Source organism: Solanum lycopersicum, chromosome 12 (assembly GCF_036512215.1).
Source record: "Solanum lycopersicum chromosome 12, SLM_r2.1".
Taxonomy (NCBI): domain Eukaryota; kingdom Viridiplantae; phylum Streptophyta; class Magnoliopsida; order Solanales; family Solanaceae; genus Solanum; species Solanum lycopersicum.
In genome coordinates this window covers 40,781,914-40,803,809 of record NC_090811.1, presented here as the reverse complement: position 1 = coordinate 40,803,809, position 21,896 = coordinate 40,781,914, and the positions used below count along the sequence as shown (strand labels likewise).

Sequence of the window (21,896 nt, the reverse complement as noted above, 5' to 3'; positions counted from 1 at the left end):
CAAGAAAAACAAATTGATGCTATTTTTAATCTCAATGAAACAATAATTAATATACCTACAGTAGTTGTACCACATGCAGTACCATTAGGAAAATATCGAAGACAGAAGAGACATGCTTTTTCTGATGACTATTAGGTATATTTACACGAGTCATAAATTGACTTAGGAATTGATAATGATCCAGTTTCATTTTCACAAGCTATTGAAAGTAATAATTCTGATAGATGGATGAATGGTATGAAAGATGAGTTGAAATCTATGAAATAAAATGAAGTATGAGAACTTGTTGAATTACCAGAAGGTTGCGAAACAGTTGGGTGTAAATGGATCTTTAAGACCAAACGTGACTCAACTAGCAACATCGAACGTCGCAAGACTTCTTGCAAAAAGTTTCACTCAAAAAGATGACATCGACTAGAAAGAAATATTTTCACCTGTTTCTAGAATAGATTCACTCAGAATTATAATGTATTTAGTAGCTCATTATGACTTAGAGCTACATAAAATGGATGTGAAAACAGTCTTTCTTAATTGAAATTTGATGAAGAAGTTTATATGAATCAACCTTAAAGGTTCTCTTGTAAAGGAAAGGAACAGATGGTGTGTAAACTTAAAAAGTCATTATACGGACTTAAACAAGCTTCTTGACAATGGTATCTTAAGTTTAATAAAACTATTGTCACTTTTGAATTTAAGGAAACACTGTTGATCGGTGTATATATATGAAGGTTAGTGGGAGTTAGTTTATTATGTTAGTCTTGTATATTGATGACATCTTGCTTGCCACTAATGATCTTGGTTTGTTGCATGATACCAAGAGATATTTGTTTAACAATTTTGTAATGAAAGATATGGGAGAGGTATCTTATGTGATTGGAATATAAATATTTCGAAATAGATCACAAAGATTATTAGGTTTGTCTCAGAAAGCCTATATTTATAAAGTGTTAGAGATTTAGAATGAAAAAATGTTCATCAAGTCCCGCTCCAATTCAGAAAGGAGATAAATTTTGTCTCAATCAATGTCCATAGAATGAATTGGAACGTAAGAAAATGAATGATTTTCCTTATGCATCAATAGTTGGGAGTCTGATGTATGCCCAAACATGTACTAGACCAGACATCAGTTTTGTTGTTTGAATATTGGGTCGTTATCAAAGTAATTCAGGAATGGATCACTGGAGAGCTGGGAAAAAAGTGTTGCAATACTTGCAAAGAACTAAAGATCATAGCTCACTTATAGAAAGATCTGATCATTTTGGTGTGATTGGATATTCAGATTCAGATTATGCTGGTTGTGTGGATACACAAAAATCCACATTTGGGTATTTGTTCCTATTAGTCGGAGGAACAATATCACGGAAGAGTGAGAAGCAGTTTGTTATAGCTGCATCCAATATGGAAGTTGAGTTTGTGGCATTTTTTGAGGCTACAGTTTAGGATAATTGGCTACGGAACTTTATTTCAAGACTTGAACTAATCGACAGTATTTCCAAGCTGTTGAAAATTTATAGTAATAATACTGCAACAGTCTTCTTCTAAAAAATGATAAGTAATCTAAGGGTACCGAACATATGAAATTGAAATACTTTTCAGTTAAGGAAGAAGTCCATAAACATAAAGTGACAATTGAACGTATTAGCACCAAACATATGATTGCAGATCCTTTGACGAAAGGATTACCGCCCAAAACATTTATTGAACATCTTGAAAGAGTGGGTCTTATTAATAGCAATGAATGACTTTATGTAAAAATTATATTATGTTTATGCAATTGATACTTTGAGCTCAACTATATATATCTTTATGTTATTACCTGTTTTTTCTCTTGTATACGTTATGTTGAGAATGATGATGACATGTTTTGTTTTAGATAAAGATATTCTAGGAATTATGGTGGACCCATTATGTATTTGAAATGTTGTGTTGGGCAATAGACTAATTTTGTAGTGCATGAAAGGGACTATTCCAAATAAAGTGGTGTACAACCGTCATGACTCATATTAGTTGATTTACTTAATAACAACAAATAATTTTGAATTTAGTATATGTGCACATTGTAATTGAAATGTTTATTAAATCATTAAGTAAATGATGTTACGTGTGTCAAGTGGGAGAATGTTAGTTTTATGACCCACTCACATTAATATTATTTTGGTTTAATAATTAATTATTAACTAAATTCTAATTCTAATTGGAGAAGTGGAGAAGTGGAGAAGTTACTTCAACTACCCAGTAATTCTTCCACTTTACCCATAACCTCTTTCAACTATCCATAATCTCCGCTACTTACCATAATGGAAAGGTGTGAATGATGTTAAAACACAATCTATTTAAAGGGTCTTCTCTCAGTCATAAAGATATAATCTTATCCATCAAAATTATACATAATGTATAAGGCAAGAGAGAGAAACAACTTCAAAAGAACCAAAAGAAAAGACTTTCGCTCTATCAAGTCAATAATTATAATGACAGATTCGAGTATGTATTCTTAATTGAAATATCGTAGTATTAAATATATGTGAAAATCATATAGTTCTACGATTCTGAATAATTGATAGGATTTCTAAATGTTAGATTGTTTATGTTTTCAGAATCACTAAAAAAATCCTTATATATAGTACATCAACTTCTACCCAAATGTCATCCTAGAGTCCAAAATAAAACTATCGCCTCTTCCTGGGATTTTTAGTTTCTTCATCGGCAACGTCATTACTTCATATACAAGGATAAAATTTTCTGTTTCTGGAAAAGTTCTCTGAGAGTTAATGACTTTGCATTCCCATATTTTTTATGTTTTATATTTTCCTTAATATTTTACTAAATTTTATCATTGGAATTTTATGTATAATGATGATTGAAAGTTGACTGAAGTGTTAATCAAAATTTTTAGATATTTTATTGTAAAACATACGTCGTTTCCAATTAGAACGATTTATTATCATTATTAGAGATATCATACTTTACTCCCTTAATGTATGCATTTTTCTTGCTACTTTGTTATCTCCAAAATTTTGTATTGACAATTTTTGTTTAATATGTATGTGATCTCACTTGGACAATATTTTCATTGTTTTTTATTTCCTTTTTTCTACTCATTTGGTCCTTCTCAAATATTTTTTAGCGTGAATTATGACTATTTTTAGCAAGCTTAATTTGAAAACTATAAAACAAAATCTACTCTAAATAAAAATAATAAATTTAGCTACAAAGTTGTCTATTACCAAGTCATTTATGAGCATTTGAGATATCTAGGTTAGACACATTTTAAAAAATTTCATATTTGAGATTCTTTTATAACATTATTCCAAAATCCAAATTTTTTTATTTACTTGTACTTTCATAATGCAACAAGTACACATACATACTTCAATTTTTTATTTTTTTTAAAGTGGCATAGATGAAGCATATAGAAGAGTCTGGAGAGCAATAATATAATGAAAAATAAATTTCTAATAGTGTTATTACATGTACCAAATTTATTTTTCTCATTCAAGTAGATTATACCTATAAAAAAGTTTATGTTGTTGTAGTATTAGTTAACGATTTTAACTTATTTCTAACTTATACTGATTTTTGATAACTTCTAGTGATTTTTTCAACAAGCATGTTCCGACCATACAAAAAAAATAAAATAGAGTAATGTTTCATCCCTTTTATAAAAACATCAATCAATATTAACATGACTATGATATCACCAAACATACATCATGATAAATAATATAACGATAAAAATGACTAGATATCAAGATACATTGAATCATTCTTTATAGATTTACAGTTTTATTCTCAAATCATTTAATTTATATTGAAATGTTCTTAAAACCTACTAAAATTTACTCTCTTTTTTTCTTATAATAGTCAAATATTGGAAAAGATTTTTATAAGTTTAATGAAATTATTAATTGCCACAAGAAGCACAAATAAATTACTTAATACTAATACTAATACATACACATTACTCAAATTCAATCTTATGTAATTACTCCTTCCATTGCATATCACTTCCTCTAACAAAATGACCTTTTAGCTTTGTGTAATTACTCCACCGTCATCCTCGATATGTTAGTCTAAGTATACCGCAAAGCCTCATTGTACACACCATTTAAACAGACTTGCAACTATTAACACTGCAATTACAATGTCACGCTAAAAGTGAATATGGATCTTCAACGATAACTCGTCTACACTCTGATAGCTAAAAATCGGGATCGGAGGGTAGAAAGCTTACCGTGATAGAATGATGCTCGCAGTGGGCCAAATGATTGAGAAAACCCATATAGAAGATAGGTGACACCTATTTACCAAACAGAAAGGGGTATCCAAGTCCTTGGTTTCGTTTTCTTTCTTCACAAAAAAGGATAACAAATAAAAGACACACATGCATCAACAATGTCCACACAACTCCTGGGAGTGCCAAGTGTGTTTACACCTACATGTAACTTATAAAGACGTCATTGAGTAAGAGTAACTTGTTCTTCTACTTGGACTCCAGCGGCCTCACCAGGACCTCTATGATCAGGAATCCAAAAGGTAAGAACTGATGATGCAGCAACAAACATGACTCTTCTTGGGGCCCATTTCAAGCACGATGCCACACCTATGTGGCTATCCCAGCTACAAACCTATCAAAACAGTAATTTCTTAGTCCTTGGAAGATAAAAGAATACATAAACTGTACTTATGAGTAAGGGAAAAGTGAAGACATAATATACATCTGATAAAAAGCGTATGAAATAAACATGACATGTGTTCAAAGGTCTAGGGTAAACACGGAATGTAGATAACTTCTCCTTTGAGTAATAAGGGTACACAAAAAGGCACGACATTCAAACAGATGGATCAATGATTGTCCAAATTTCCAGCTGCAAAGACCCAAATGATAGCTGTAAAAAAGACCCAACAGAGAGAGTAACCAAAAGGAGGAGACCTTATTTTGTGTGTCGATGTGCCACGCATGCAAGCTTCCATCTCCTGAACCTTAAATATAAATATAAAGCATTTTAGTTCTAGGATCAACTATACCATCATAGAGAAGAATGCGTCAAGTTTGCATTTGACAGTGAGCACTTCATAGTATGAACAGAATAAAAAATAAGAACCAAGCTTGATGGCAGAAAAATTCTCATCAAAGTGGAGGCGCAAGACAAAAAAGAATTACAGTGCTGGCAATGCATGATTACTATTGCCCGAAGATTATTTGCACTATAATTCCTACTGCCAAAAATTATTTCCCCTCATACTCTTTGTCTGAACAATGTCTGCAATATGTTCTAGCTTCTTGCTAGAAAACCTATTTTTTTCCATTTAACTTTTTCCTGAAAGGGCCCGAAAGAGTGTTAAGTTCAGATGACCGGCCAAGTCATTGTGCTTATACAAGGGTACTGGTGGTTCACAACTAAAATACAAGAATCGTACTAGTCAAGCTCTAAGATTATCGGTATACTCTTTCATTTTCTCACTCATCTATTGTTATTTCAGTAATGATCATTAACCAGTGAAGATTGAAAATCAAAAACACATTCATACATGGTTAACATTTTTTGTGTCCAAATGATAATACCCTATGCATAACTGGAAACAAATACGGCTCCCAAGGTCAGGCTATGAAATATTCCAGAAAGTAAGGACGATAAAGGCACAAAGATAGGGCAGGTATTCTGGAAGTTTAGAACACTGCTTCGACATTCCTAAAGGGCATTAGATTTTTTTAATGATGGTAATGTCCCCAGTTAGCTTGAATGCTCTCCAACTAATTCATCTGGCAGTCTGCTAGACTGCTATGGTCCACAAGCATAAATGACATGTAAACGTACACATCAAGGCTGGAGCAAAGTGAGATCATACTAAGTCTAATATCTAAGCTCCAACAATAATACAGGAGGATTCTTCTTCGGTTAATAATAAGCTCAAAAAAATTAATCTAATACCTGAAAAAACATACTGTCCGTCTGGTGTAAAGGATGCCTCCATTGCTGTCGGGGAAGGATCCAGATTAAACCCACACCGCTGCACCAGTAAAGTAGTCATTTAGTGTTGGATAAGTCCACAAAACATCATGAAAAATAACACTTGCTCCGTCCCATTTTATGTGGCACCTTTCCTTTATACTGTTCCCAAAAAGAATTGTCACCTTACTATTATAGTTTATAGAACTGAATTCCTTTTTTATTATATCAACATTACATGTAAATATACACTAGAAAGAAGCATCAATAAAGGTCAATCCTACATATCTCTCCTATCTATATAAGGTAATAGAATATATTTACAATATTCTGTAACACTCCCTCTCAAGCTGGAGCATATATATTAATCATGCCCAGCTTGTTACACAAATTGCTAACTTGAGCTCCATTCAATGTCTTTGTGAACAAATCAGCTAGTGCTCTCCATCTTCCCATAGCCCGTGGAAATCAGGTTTTCTTGAATCTTTTCACGAATAAAACGGCATCCACCTCAATGTGCTTAGTTCTTTCATGATACACTGGATTTGAGGCGATATGAAGAGCAGCTTGGTTATCACACCAAAGTTTCGCAGGTGTGGGATACTTCAACCCAACTTCACTTAAGAGGTGATGTATCCACATAATCTCACATGTGGATTATGTCATAGCTCTATACTCGAATTCTTGAATCGAGGTATAACAATTTGTTTCTTACTTCTCCATGACACCAAGTTTCCACCCACAAAGACACAATAGCCAGTAGTAGACCTTCTATCAATCTTGGATCTAGCCCATTCGGCATCTGCAAAACACTCAATGCGAGTATATCCATTGTTGCTATATATTATGCCAAGTCCAGGGGTGCCTTTCAAGTAGCAAAATATTTGCTCCAAAGCTGCCAAATGTTTTAGTGTAGGCGTGGTCATGAACTAACTAACAACACTAACTGCAAAAGCAATATTCGGACGAGTTACAATAAGATAGTTTATTTTTCAACTAATCTTGTGTACCTTTTTGGATGCGAAGAGGTCACCATCATCTTTTGTGAGCTGCATATTTGGAACCATAGGGTATTACAAGGCTTGGCTGCTAACTTTCCAGTTTCCTCAAGAAGGTCAAGGATATACTTTCTTTGAGATAAAAATATTCCCTTCTTACTCCTTACTTCTTACTCCTACTTACTTCTATTCCTAAGAAGTATTTCAGTTTTCCCAAGTCTTTCGTGTGAAATATCGAATGCACGAACAAGTCTTCGTGTGAAATATCCAATGCAAGTAAAGAGAGGATATTCCTGCATAATCACTCCTGGTGATGACAATGTCATCAACATATAGAACAAGAAGAATAATGTCAGTTGTTCATTGTCTGTAGAAGACCGAATGATCACATTTGCAGACTTCGTTTCAAACCATACAAAGATTTCTTCAAGTGACAAACTTTCTCATTCTCCCCTTGAGCAACAAAACCAGATGGTTGCTCCATATATACTTCTTCTTGGAGATCCCCGTGAAGAAATATATTTTGATATCCAAGTGATGTAACGGCCAAATCTTGAAAGCCACTAAAGAAATAAACAAGCGAATGGAAGTGAGTTTGGCCACCGGAGAAAAAGTATCAGAATAATTCACTCCATAAGTCTAAACATATCCTTTAGCAACTAGTCTGGCTTTAAGCCTCGCTACAGAACCATCAAGATTTACTTTGACTATAAAAAACCACTTACATCCCACTGCCTTTTTTCCTTTTGGTAAGTCCACCAAATTCCAAGTGTGATTTTCATCTAAAGCATGTATCTTCTCGAGCATTGCATCATACCACCCAAGGTGACTCAAAGATTCCTAAACTGTTTTGGGTACAAAAATGGAATCTAGAGAAGCAATCAAAGAGCAAGATGTGGGAGACAAGTGGTCATATGAGATAAAATTAGCAATGAAATATATTGATTGACATTGACGCTTACCTTTGCGAAGAGCAATGGGAATGTCAACTGTTGGAGAGGGATTGACCGGAGGAGGATCTGATGACGAAAGAGTTGGTGCAAGACATGTATCATTGGTCGCTTGTCGCCTAAAATAAACTTGAATTATCGGTGGCCTTGTTGGAGCAGAATGAACATCAGAAGACACATTCTCAGTTGACTGCTCAACACTTCCACAAACTTCCTTATGGTGTTCTGAGCTCGGTTGAGTGGTCTTATAAATGAGCCATTCTTTTTCTTTCTGTCCCTGAGTGGGAGAACTGTCAGAAGAAGAAAAAAGGAAATTTTCTCAGAGAACACCACATCTATCGACTTCATGTATCTGTTAAGGGTTGGAAAGTAGCACCGGTAACCCTTCTATAAGCGAGAATATCCCAAAAAGACACACTTCAAAGCCTTTGGATCTAGTTTAGTAACATGGGGTCGCACATCACGAACATAACAAGTACTTCCAAACACCTTTGGCTCTAATGAAAATAATGGTTTATTCGGAAAGAGAACACCATATGGAATATCCTCATTAAGTATTGTGGATGGCATGCGATTAATCAAAAAACTAGTTGTGGATACCGCATCCACCCAAAATTGCTTAGGTACCTTCATTTGGAATAGCAAAGCATGAGCAGTCTCCAGCAAGTGTCTATTTTTCCTCTCAGCTACTCCATTTTGTGAGGGTGTATCTACACACGAAGATTGATGAAGAATACCATATTGATTCATGTAGTTCTGAAATGATGCTGACATGAATTCTTTAGCATTATCACTCCTCAATATATGGATAGAAGCATTAAACTGTGTCTTAATCTCAGCACAAAAATTAGAGAAATGGGAGAACACTTCAGAATGATTTTTCATAAAGTAAATCCATGCCATTCGGGAAAAATCATCCACAAAAGTAACAAAATATTTGAACCCAACTTAAAACAACCGGACATGGTCCCCAAATATCTCAATGAACTAACTCGAAAGCAAACTCAGCCCGCTTATTATTCCTAAGACTTAACGAGCTTCTATGGTGTTCTGCAAAATGACAAGACTGGCAATCTATTAAAGGTACATTATGAAATTGAGTACATAATTTCTTCAAAACTGGTAGAGAAGGATGTCCCAAACGACAATGTGCTTCAAATGACGAGATGATACTGGAGCAAGCAACTGATGGAGGCGCCCATTCATCAAGAATGTAGAGACCGTCTAATACATGCCTTTACCAATAATCTGTTTCGTCATAAGATCCTGAAAAAGACTAATCGGGATACAAGGAGACAAAACATTGTAGTTCTTTGGTAAGTTTACTCACAAAAATCAGATTAAAGGCAAGACTAGGTAGTCCAAGAACAGAGGACAAAGTAATAGATGAAGTGGGGTTAATGATTCCAGATCCTCAATGGTATAACTAGATCCATCAGCTATGGTAACAGAGGATGGTACTTTATGTGACCGGAATTCAGAGATTATTTTGGGATTACCTGCCATGTGATATGTGGCACCCGAATCAATGATCCAGTTGCTTGAGGAGGAAATGAGACATTTGTTACCTGACTCAGTAAGGGCACGGGCTGGAGTGGTTTCATTCATTGATTCCTAATTCTTTTTAAATCTAGCAAACTCATCGGTTGAGATTGTAACAATTGAGGGTGAACTAGATGTGGTGCAACCGTGGCAATCTGATTCTGAAGTTGTTGGTTGCGATTCTGTAATTTCTTACTGTTTCGCCTTATGTGCCTGGGTTCCTTACAATAGCGACAAGTATTGTCGTTGATCCATCTCCCAACATCATTGTCTCCTCCTTTATTATTGTTCCATCTACCAACATCATTGTCTCCTCCTTTGTTATTGTTCCATCTCCCAGAGTTATTGGTGTTGTTCCATTTCCCTGCATCATTGTTACGATTCCACTTCCCTGCATCATTGTTGTTGTTCCATCTCCGTGCATCATTATTGTTGTTTCATCTCCCATTATTTCTTCCTCCTTTTGCAACAAGCACATTGGTCTATTGGTTGGATGGAGTACTCTCTGTGCGCAACACTCGATTGAAAACATCTTTGAGAGAGCTGATCTCAGAACTAGACGGAATATGTGATTCAGCAGTCTCAAACTCAGATGGGAGTCCAGCTGAAAAAACTCATTATAACCATTTGTTCCCTCTGAGCCAGCTGCACCTTGATATCAGTACTGAATGGTAGAAGTACATTCGGTTCCTCGTATGTTTTCCTGAACTCCATGAAGTATGTAGTGAGTGACTTAGCTTCCTTCTCAAAATGATAGAAAGCCTTACAAACTTCATAAATCCGAGATAAATTACCTTTGCTAGAATATAAGTACTCCAAATAATCCATTAACTCTTTCACAAACTCACAGTGATTAACCAAACCAACAACTTCATTGTCAAAAGAGTTTATAATTTGCAAGAGTAGTCTAGCATCATCTCTAAGCCAAGTCTTTTTAGTATCATCCGTTGGAGGATCTTGGATATGATGGTCATCCTTTTTAACATTACGCAAGTAGGCCCTAATTTTTCTACTCCAATCTAAATAATTAGACCCATTTAATTTATTATCAGTAATTTTAGACAGTACTGGAATAATTCCAGTCATGGCAGATTTATCATCAGACATTTTAACTAATGTTTATCCAAGAAATTGATCAAGAAGAGTAAAGGATAAAAATATCTGACACCAAACTAGCTGAAAACGTTTGGTTGAAAACATCAAAAAATTGACACCAAAAATGAACCCAACAGCCATTGTAGCGCAATGTTATTTCAAGATTTTACGTCACAGATGCAAGGATGAAAATCGAACCTGTAAGTGAAGAGTTATTATCCTGCAGTGATTTTAACACCAAAATCAATCCTACAGTACGTTGGAACAAATGAAATGATGTTGGGACAGCAAGCCTAGAGGTATTCTACCAAAACCCAAGTAGCCGAAACCTTTTCCCAAGATGCTAGGAAAAGTTTCGAAGTTTTTGAACAAGATCTGGAGCCCTATTAGCTCTGATACCATGTAGTTTATAGAACTGAACTCCTTTATTATATCAACATTACATGTATATATACACTAGAAAGAAACATCAATAAAGGTAAGAAAATATCCTACATATCTCCCCTATCTATATAAGGTAATAGAATATATTTACAATATTCTGTAACAAAAAACAATTCAACTTTAAAATTCTCTTTTACCCTTAATGAAATTTACAACGACACAATTATCAAAGGATTGTTTTAGACCACAAGTTTCAAAACTCTTCCATTTTTTCTTAAATGTCGTGCCAAGTCAAATGGTGCCACATAAAATGGGATGGAGGGAGTAGGAAACAAGATAAGAATCTAGAGCAGACGGAAGAATTATGATGAACAAATAACCTTCTCTCCTGCATAGGCGTCAAGCACATAGATGCTATTACTAGTAGTTGTTAAAAGCATTGATTTTCCATCATTGCTGAATTTTATGTCACAAACCTCAGCTGTATCTCCACCAACTAGGAAGGTTTCAAAGGGCCCCTACATATCACAACATAAGAAAAAAATCATTATTTGTAATGCAAAAGGAAGCTGAGCTTTAGAGACACAAACCTTGTCAAAGTGTCTTGAATCAAACAATTTGATGGCACCCCCTTCCATTGCCACTGCAAAGACAAGGCCTTGTTGGTCATAAGCAACTGCAGGCCTACCTCTTAGACGCAAAATCCCCTGAAAAATGCAAGAGTGAATATATATCACAAGCATGTGTTTCATAAGGTAGAAGTTTGACAAGCTAGTACCAACTGCTGAATTTCTTTACACTAACTAAACACTACAGCAAACTGGACCTGAACTTCTAATATTTGTGAGAGCTAACAACTGCTAACATAACAGCTGATTAGCATCCAACCTGCTCAAAAGTAAGTGGGACTAAAGGCATAGATAGTGTCTTCACCCCAGTCATGCATGCACAAGCAAATGGCTGTAATCTGAGGCTATTTTTGCCACAGTTTCAATTCTACAATGTCAAAAAGATTCCTAGTGAACCTGGAAATATGCCCCTAATCACTGAAGAATTAACATCTGAGATCATTAATTAACATATAAGCCCACGCTCGAAGAGTAGAGGAATAAGAACTGATATTGAACCTATTTTGTGACTTGCCAAATCAACTCTTTTAATACAGTTCTTTCAGATCAATGATTACCTAGTCTGAGTAATCTAAAAATAATATTCAAATAAAATGTAGCTATGCACCAGCTTGTTTTTCTTTTAAAAAACAGTGTTTTTAGAAGCGAGACGTGCAAAAAAAGCAACAAGGCTTTAAGCGAAGCGCACACTTCATTAAATTGAAGCACAGTTTTAAAAGAATATCAAAATAACAGTGCACTAATAATATATATATATATATATATATATATATATATATATAACTAAATAAACAAGAGCTAGGAAAAAATAATACTACTCTCTTTCAATTTGTTTGTCTTACATTCTTTTTTAGTCTGTATAAAAAAAAATACCACATTCTATATTTAGAAACTCTTTACACTCAATATTCTACCTGGAATGACCACAAGATTCAAAGGCCATTTTGATACATTACACACACCTTTAGACTAAATCCACAAGATGCAAAAGTCTTCTTTACTCTCTTAAACTATATGCCGAGTCAAATCAGGACAAACAAACTGTAACAGAGGGAGCACCTATCAGCGAATCTTTCAATTTAGAAAGTAGCTTAATATCCTCCATAAGACAAGCAAAATCAAAACAAATTGTTCAGAACTTTTATTCTTCATCATGATTGTCAAAATACTCATCTTCTTCCTCTTCAACTTCATAAATTAGGACTCGTCCTGTAGCTACTTTTTTTCTCTTTCAAGATAAGTGTTGCTTTTTAAAAGATAGTGAACCAAAAAAGGTTGAAAGAATGATTTGAAAATTTTCTCACTTTAATTTTATTTAGCATGGAAAGCTTTAAATAACCAACTTGAAAACAAAAAAAAAAAAACTGCACAAAACCTGCAAAATAAAATTCAAAAGCCTACAATATCTCAACTAAACTCATCTAACAACAAAAACAATTAAATCATGTGATTATCGAAACACCATAAAGTACAATGATACTAATTTTTTTAAAAAAAATACAACAGGTGTCATTGTAGACCCCATTCTACCCTGATACGAGTCCTCCACACCTTCCTATGTAGGATCACGTACTCGGTATCTTGAAATTGTGTCATATATTATCTTATCACCTCATCCCATTACTTCTTCGGCCTTCCTTCGTCTCTCCCCGTGCCCTCTATAACCACCTCTCACACCTCCTCACTGGTGCATTTATGCATCTCTTTTTTACATGTTCAAACCATTTCAGTCTCGCTTCCCTCAACTTGTCCACCACTGTGGTCATCCCCACCTTATTTTGGATATCCTTATTTCTAATTTTATCGCTTTTGGTATGACCATACATCCACTTCAACATCCTCATCTCTGCAACATGCATCTTATGGACATGGGTGTTCTTGACTGACCTACATTCAACTGCATACAACATTTCGATCTAACCACCACCCTATAAAACTTACCGTTGAATTTCAGTGGTACCTTTTTATCACACAAGACTCTAGGGTCAAGCCTCTACTTTACCCGCGCCGCACCAATACAGTGTGTGATATCGTCATTGTTGTCTCCACTCCCATAGATTATTGACCCAAGATACATGAATTTATATCTCTTGGGGATATTTTATGCGCAAAGCCTCACTTCCACGCCTACCACATGCATCATGTCATTGAATTTGCACTATACATATTTTGTCTTAGTCCTACTCAACCTAAACCCTTAAGCTTCCAAAAGTTTGTCTCCACACCTCTAACTTAGCATTCACTCCATTGCGCGTCTCATCAATTAGTACTATGTCATGTGCAAATATCAACATGGCACCTCATCTTGAATGTCGTGTCAATACATCCATCACCAAGGAAAATATAAAATAGAAACATGCTTAAGAGTCAACCCCTAGAGTAACCTCATTTCCGTAGGAAAGTGTTATCACTCCTTACATCCAATAGTTACACCAGTTTTTATATTTTTTCTAGTAGTAGTTACTTCCCTGTAGTTAGAAAGTCACTCCCTAGTTTCTAGGGGTTGTTATCTTATAAGTGTTGTATTTGAACTATGTGCTTGTCTTAGGAAATGGAAGCTGAAAAGTAATTTCAATTTTTGAGTAATTTAACTCAAGAGATTGCAGGTCTCTCTAAACGAACCAGCACCATAGGTCATAGGAAGAGAACTTCAAATTTTATCGTGCAGAGTCCCATAACTAAATCCATAGCAAGCGACCATATCAGAGTCGGGAATAATAGGAAACCAAATTCAACATCAACTAGCATAATTGGTGAACTTTTTCCAAGAAGAATGTGCAACCAATTTGGCCAGACACGAAGCAATAAATGTTTGTTTGGATGCACTAGCAAAGGATTTAGTGAATTCTAAGGTCGATTCTAATTCAAATGACAATACAAGTTAGAATTGCAGTTGGAAGGATAAAAATAAAGTGGCAGGAGGGTCAGAATCAAAAGTAGGAGGAAGTTACATCATTCCTCGACATAAAAAGTTGGATCCCACGATTTAATGGCCAAGAGAACCCTTTTGGATGGTTGAACAGATGTGAACACTTCTTTCAACACCAACAAACTCTAGAAGAAAAAAAGGTTGGACTTGCTTTTTTCAGTTAGAAGGCAATGCAAAAGTTAGGTTTCTTCAACTAGAGGTAGATATACCTCAACCATCTTGGGATGAATTCAAACGTCAATGTAACCTTTCCTTTGGGCCACCAATCAAAAGTCAGAAATTAAGAGAATTGTCTATGTCATGCCAGATCGGGTATGTAGTAGATTGCCAAGAAAAGTTTGAGCAGTTAATTTCGCGGTCTGATACAGTCACTCAGTCGCAAAAGGTTGAACTTTATATTAGTGGTCTTACTAATTTAATAGCAATTGAGGTTGAGTTGCATAATCCTTTAGATTTGGCTACGGTGATGACTGATGAGTCTATCCAGGCTTTATGAACGCAAGGAACAACCTGTTTGTTCGCATTTGTTTTAGATGTTTGCAAATCCAAGACAATAGATTTCTCACCTCAACAACAAGCCTAATTTGTGAAGAAACTGACCAAATCTGAAATGGACGATAGGCGACTTAAAGGCTTTGTTTCAAATGTGATGAACCATTCACCCGAGGTCATCAATTGAAGAAATTATTCTGGATTGACTATATAGACGATGAGGAAGAGTTTGCTTGATTAGAGAGAAATATTATTACTTTTCGCACTTAGCGCTTGAGGAAAAGCACAATTTAGAGGAGAGTAATGTTATCACTCCTTAGTCATCCAATAGTTACAATAGTAGTTATTTCCTTTTAGTAGTAGTTATTTTCTAGTAGTAATGCAGTTTTTCATTCCAGCAATGTTCGGAAGACATGTCGTAGTTTCTAGGGGTAGTTATCTTAAAAGTGTTGTACTTTAACTATTTGTTTGTCTAAGGAAATAAAAGCAGAAATTTCAGTTTTTAAGTACTTCAACTCAAGAGATTGCAGGTTCTCTCTTAATGAACCAGCATTATAGGTCATAGAAAAAAACTTCAGATTTTATCTTACAGCGTCCAATAACTAGATCTATAACAGGGGACCATAAGAGAAAGTGCTCCAGGTTTCCTCCCACCGTTCTTACTTGCGTTTTAGCTCCTTTGTTCGTGTCTTTTATAGCCATAATGTAGGCTACTGATACACCTCTTGCTTCCAGATCATCTAACTAAATTTAAATTTAAACAAAGACTCCTTTTACCACCAAACTGCTTAAAGTATCAGCTCCTTTGAAAATTGAAAGAGTTGCTAATAGATACATTATTTTTTTGAGCTCTTGTTTATTTAGTTTCCCTTTATTTTTCTATATTCATTTTGATATTCTTTTAAAATTACGCTTGAAGTGAAGCGTGCACTTTGCTTCCTGTTTTAAGCTCTAGGACCCTTGTCATTTTTGTGTTTATTGCTTCTGAAAACACTATTGCAAGTCCATAAGTGGAAACCACAATTACACATGCCATGTTTAGTTCACGGAGAGAATAACTCAACCTTAATAAATGTAAGTGGCTTCTAGTTCTACAAAAGATTGTCATAATTTCCTCAACTTGTCCAAAAGCTCATTTAATTAGTTTCACTTTTTCTTGGTTTTGTTTCATTGGATAGGATTAGCATCACTCGATACATTGTGTCACCAAGGAAGAATATTTCATTACCAATATATGTTGAATAACACCTTTTCTTATGTTACTAATCGTGTAATTGGACTTTCCTCATAGAGTGTTGACCTAATAGCTAATGTAATTGGAATGGGAGACTAGAGTTCAAATCCTAACAAAGACAAAAAAAACTAGGTGATATCTTCTCATCTTCTTAGGGAGAGGTAACATGTACTCAATTGATTAGTCAGATTTTAAGAAAGTTGGTCAAGCAACCGTTACACCCACCCCCATCCCCATCCCCCTTTAGAAGTCCACTAAGTTACTAAGAGCCTGTTTAGTTTGACTTAAAAGTTGTTAAACCTACTTTTAAGTTATTTTTCGCTTTTGAGAGTGTGGCAAAATTAAAAATAACTTAAATTAAGTTTTAAAATGACTCTATAAAAGTTTAAAGTAGGTAATCCCCCACTTCTCATTTTTTAACTTAAAAGTTACGTAAGTTTGACTTTATAAAAACTACTTTTATAAAGCTACTTTTTTTTAAAGTTAAGCGAAACAAGCTCTAAGGCAAGTCTAATAAATCTTTGATAATTGAAGACTAGGTTCATTCCATAAAAATGTGATACCAACCTGGCATGCATTTACACGAAGATCCCATATTCTCACACTATGGTCAAGAGATCCAGACAAAAAGCTGTCATTAACTGGAGACATGCACAGTGACACAACCCTACATCCAAATTAGAGTAACAGATTTAAAGATAATCATTATGTCAAAATCAAGTGGTAGGAAGAGGGACAAAAGGAAAAGAGTAATGTCAACGGATGACAGTTACTATACATAAAATAAACCTAAAATACCACCCATTAAATGTTTGTTATGTTTGTTTTGTAGGACATTTCGTACTCACCCTTGGATTCATTTCTCTTCTACCTTGTAACAATCATTATTATTTCTATTGGGAGAGAACATGCATAACCCTCCATAACATCTTTTTAAATCCAAAAGAAATTATTTGAAAACAAATGCACGTGTACAACCATTTCAGCTTGTTTTACATAGTAAGCACTCATAAGAAAAATCAAGTAGGCCATTGTCTATTCCCATATTTCTTCAAAAAACACACATTGTTCCAATCATTACTGAGATAAATACCAAGATAAAAGCACCTACCTCTCTTTATGTCCCTTAAAGTAACGAAGACATCGATTATCGTACATGGATAGGTATCGCAAAGACTCTGGCAACAGACACAAAGCAACATGTAAACTATCCTTTCATGTAATCAAAATCAGAAGTTGGTTCAAGGTGAATCACCTCCATGCACATCCAAGTTGTGTATTGAAGAGCATATAACAGAATGAGGGTGGTGGGTAAAGCATATTCGATCAGCTCCATGCTTCTTATGATATGTAGTCTTCAGCAACCTGAAGGTCAAAAAGAACTTGATAGGAACGGCATATTTTGGTCTAGTTAAGATATCTCATAGAGACATTAGTTGCAGTATGCAAAAGTTAAAACTTGCTTAAGGACCAAACAGAATCATGTCTTGAATCAGTCTAAAGCCTAAGGGGTCGTTTGGTAGGAATTAGGATTCATAAGGATAGTGTTTAATACGGTATATTAGTAATGCTGGTATTTATGCGTGCAATTGTTATGCTAAGATTATTTATCATGCAGTGCCTGGTTTGGTGTATCAAAAACAATATGCATTGCATAATTTCTAAAAAAAAAAATTATCTGCTTACAAAAATACGCTTCATAAACAGAGGAAAGGATGTGGAAAGGGATTTGAGGGGCAAATGTGTCTTTAAGCATGCTAATACATTTATTAGAACTCTTTTCATTGCTAATACCATGATTTCCCATGTATTAGTTATACTTCGTATAATACTGAATACGACTGTAAAACTAATATGTAGGTCAAAAAAGTGTACAGAGCAAAGTATTAGCAATGAATGCATCGACTGTATAACTAGTGTAGGTTGAAAAAGCATACAGAACAAAGTATTAGCAATGAATGGATTGATTGTATAACTAATGTAGGTTGAAAAAGTGTACATAACAAAGTATTAGTGGTAAACGAGCCTAATGCATACATTGTTTTCTCTAAACCATTCTACAAAACTAACAACCCCTAAGTTGTATAAAAGATTTCAAAACGGAAAAATACGCACAAGGTAATTATATTCTCCCCAACCTAATAGTAATTTTGTCAAACGTGGAACTAGTATAATTCCATGATTTGACAGACTTCCCTATAATGATAGACAAAGAAAATAATCTGGAAATGAATTTGAACCAGTAATTCAACCGCTCCTTGGTACATTAATTTTTAGAACTGAGAAGTACCCTAGATCCAATAGCACCGGGTTTGAAACTCGGTGTATAATGGGTTTGCCCCTTAGAACCTTCTCCATTTAATACTAAGCTTCTGTCTAAGGTAAGGTCGAACCTGTGAAATGTGCCTAACCAACACATCACACGATGCGCATTTAACACTGGATCAAAGGACTGGGAGCATTTCCTTGGTACATAATCAACAATTAAAATGAATCAGTCGCAGTCAAGAGGACACAAATAGATTGCTCCAGCCCAAAAATATTTAGAGTCAAGCTTCTTCACATAGCTTAAATATTTATGTCAAAGTTGCTTTTCATGCTTAAGAGCCCTGTAGACAGGAGTTCTGTAACTTCCCAAATAGTCACAAATAGGCCTACCATGGTAAAATCATTGCACTCTTGTTCTGATATAATGGCACAGTTCCAAAATGATTGAAACTTCTTCAGCCACTTCTTTTTTTTTTTTATAACATTTAGGTTGTTCTATGAAATGGCTGCTGCAGCCTAATGCAGTCCTCCTGTGAACCTATAACTTTTTAAATGCTCTTCAACTAGAAGTTCTTCAAACTTTTAAACCCACATGGTAACATCTTATACTGATTGAAGGATTTCTTTCAGAATACATAAGGCTTTTTGAAAATACGTAATCACAGAGAAAAGACAACTATAGGAACGACAAACTCATAATACCTGATGATTACATAATCTATGCATATACTCTTTAAATATGAAAAAACCATTAACTTCAAAATACTGGTTTTAAACTGCACAAAATCAACTAATTTATACTCACTCCATGCCAAATTTACATGACAGAATCAAATTGGCACAGAGTTGAAGAAAGATACAGATTTTTGAAACTTGTGGCAGAAATATGCCATAGAAATTATGTGGCTATAAAATTGTTGAATCTTGTGGCGTTAAACAAGCCATGGTATTTGTGAGGTTATTAAAGCTTCTCAAGGAAAAAGGGGAAGTAGAAAGTTTATTGTTTCCAAATTTAGAAATGTGGCGTTCTTTTTTTATGGACTAAAACCGAAAGTGTGTAACAAAAATTGGAACGGAGGAAGTAGTACTTAAAAACATGAAGTCATTGCCAGAACTTGCAAGCTGGAAGAATATGATGTTAACAGAACCTGATAAGCCCAAAAAATGGGTAATGATCAGATGGAGATTTACAGGTTTTTAAATAAAGGAGACGAAGACAACACTGAAGGTTTGCACCCTGGTTATGATCTGAACAATAACCTATTCAACAATTGTTGCTATGCTTTTTCTTATTATAGTCCTGTTCTGTTAAACGATTTCCAATCTCAGATGACACTATAAACATCATATTCTGATAGATGATGGATGACGTTTAATATACTAATTTGGCATGAATCATGACCTGACACAATAATGTCAGTGGACAGTATATAGGAAAATTACATGAAGAGCTTTTCTTGCAAGCTTGTTTCAAGAACTTACTTCCCATTGGCAATGTCAAAAAGTCGAATTGAGTCATCCTCACTAGCAGTTATCAGTAAATCTTCTGTCCGATGAAAATCAAGTGAGTTTATCTGCCCACCCTAAAAAAAGAGATATGCCCAGGTAAAAGCAATGTTGCCGTAGATCCAAAGCTAAAATTAATAGATTGATACAGCTACAGAAAATATATATATATATATATATATATATATATAAAGCTACAAGATATCGGTCGGAAAAAAAAAAGGTTGAGAAAGATTAAAAGAATGATGTTGCATAAAAGAGCATGAATGTGTAGGATGAGCTCAAAAGTATGGATCTGTCCCTAGGTTTGCTTACAATTAGGCATCATTAATCTTGTCCATCCACATTATAATAAAGGGTTTCTTTGATCACATTGAAAGTAGAAAGCATCATTGATTTTCATCTTCAACTAGCTATTTGCATTTAAACTGCAGTTAAACGAATGCATTAAGGACAGGGGGCTGGTAGACATAGGACCAAGTTAACCAAATTCCTATGTCCTCTTCTTTGCTTTGCTGTTATCCTGAAAGCATCTTAGTTCTTCCTTCTTCAATCATTTCTAGTGTGCTATTTTCCTGAGTCCTAAAACTACTTTGACCACATATGAACCATTTACATTATGGAAGGCAGAAGGTAAATGTTACAAAGCAGCAACAGGAGTAGAATAGGGTGTTAGATTATCACTGAAACTATACTATTTCAAAGCCATATATGGTATCACAAGAAGTAGTAAAGTTTTCTCCAAAAGATAAAATACCTAAATACCCAGGACTCATCTTAATCTAGAATATACCAAAAACAATGACCCTGATCCAATTATCATCTCAAACTCAAATTCCATTGGGTAAAGATATTAATTCAATAAAAATCAGTAGTCATAGCCCCAATCAGATAAGAGTTCCAGTAAAAAATTCACATGTATAAGTCTGTCAATTATTTATTTAGTTGCTCATTCCTTGTATTTAAGCAAATGTACTCAAAAGAACGGAACCCAACTAGCTTGGAACTCAAAACTCTCAATTGAATATAAATGTGTCGAAGGAGAAACTCACAAAATCTGAGAAAGTGGCTCCAACGGCCATGCTCCCAATAATGTCATCGGTGAGCTCCGACAGTGCCATCATCTTCTGCAACAAACTTCTATGCTTATAGGGTTTCTTATACCTTCAAAAGCTAAAACCATTTGCTAAACGCTGCTCACCGGCATTCTCAAAGAGCACCATCTGTATATATATAAAAATATAAAAAGTGAGAGAAATGATTAAAGTAGTCCTTGAGGTATGACTTTAGATTGATTTGGTACATTGTATAAGTAGTTTATGGTAAGAAAAAAATTGTATCGAATTTCTAAAAGGAAATTTTTGTTATAAAATCAAGCTCATGACAATATAAATATAAAGAGATGAAGACAAGAGAAGTAAAATGTAAGATAAGACTTTCTTTTTATTCAAGTGTGTACTTCAAATGGTGAGTGATGTCTCTGAGATATCACTCCCAAATGTCACCAAATTAATAGATACATATTTATCCATAGTGGATCATATCACCTTGGAAATATACATACATGAATACAAGTAATTCATGAATATCCAATGGACAATCCACTTAATTAGTTCAATGGATTTGTAACACTCTCCCTTGGATGTCCATAGATAATGTGCCTCGTTAAAACCTTACTAGGAAAAATCCTATGGGAAAAAATTCTAGTGAAGGAAAAAGTGTACACATATCTTTTGATACGCACTATTTGTTGTCTCATTAAAAACCTTGCCAGGAAAACCCAGTGGGAAAACTTTGGTCAAGGAAAAAAGAGTGCAACACGTATTATACTCCCCTGCTTAAAACATCACTTACTTTCTTGTGATGATGTCTCCAATTTTCGTACATTGTGGTTGGTATATTCTTTTTCAAAGAAAAACCA

At 34.7% G+C, this 21,896-nt stretch overlaps 1 protein-coding gene across 1 annotated transcript; it reads right to left on the bottom strand.

Annotated features, from left to right (window-relative positions):
• Window positions 1–3,723: 3,723 nt before the first annotated feature.
• On the bottom strand, window positions 3,724–21,257 carry LOC101250377 (protein ANTHESIS POMOTING FACTOR 1). The gene is made up of 11 exons (XM_004252166.5): window positions 21,028–21,257; window positions 19,952–20,052; window positions 17,457–17,566; window positions 17,313–17,379; window positions 16,769–16,868; window positions 11,508–11,624; window positions 11,298–11,435; window positions 5,931–6,009; window positions 4,931–4,980; window positions 4,232–4,625; window positions 3,724–4,130 (listed from the first exon to the last, which is right to left on the bottom strand). The coding sequence occupies exons 1-10, from the start codon at window positions 21,097–21,099 to the stop codon at window positions 4,455–4,457; spliced, it is 1,005 nt and encodes a 334-aa protein (XP_004252214.1). The 5' UTR covers window positions 21,100–21,257; the 3' UTR covers window positions 3,724–4,130; window positions 4,232–4,454.
• Between the last annotated feature and the right edge of the window lie 639 nt (window positions 21,258–21,896).

Coding starts and splice junctions, on each gene's coding strand:
- LOC101250377 (XM_004252166.5), bottom strand. CDS start 21,099: ATGATGGCACTGTCGGAGCTCACCGATGACATTATTGGGAGCATGGCC. Junction 17,567..19,951: donor TTTGACATTGCCAATGGGAA/GTAAGTTCTTGA, acceptor TTTGACCTTCAG/GTTGCTGAAGACTACATATC. Junction 11,625..16,768: donor TTCGTGTAAATGCATGCCAG/GTTGGTATCACA, acceptor TGCATTTTTCAG/GGGATTTTGCGTCTAAGAGG.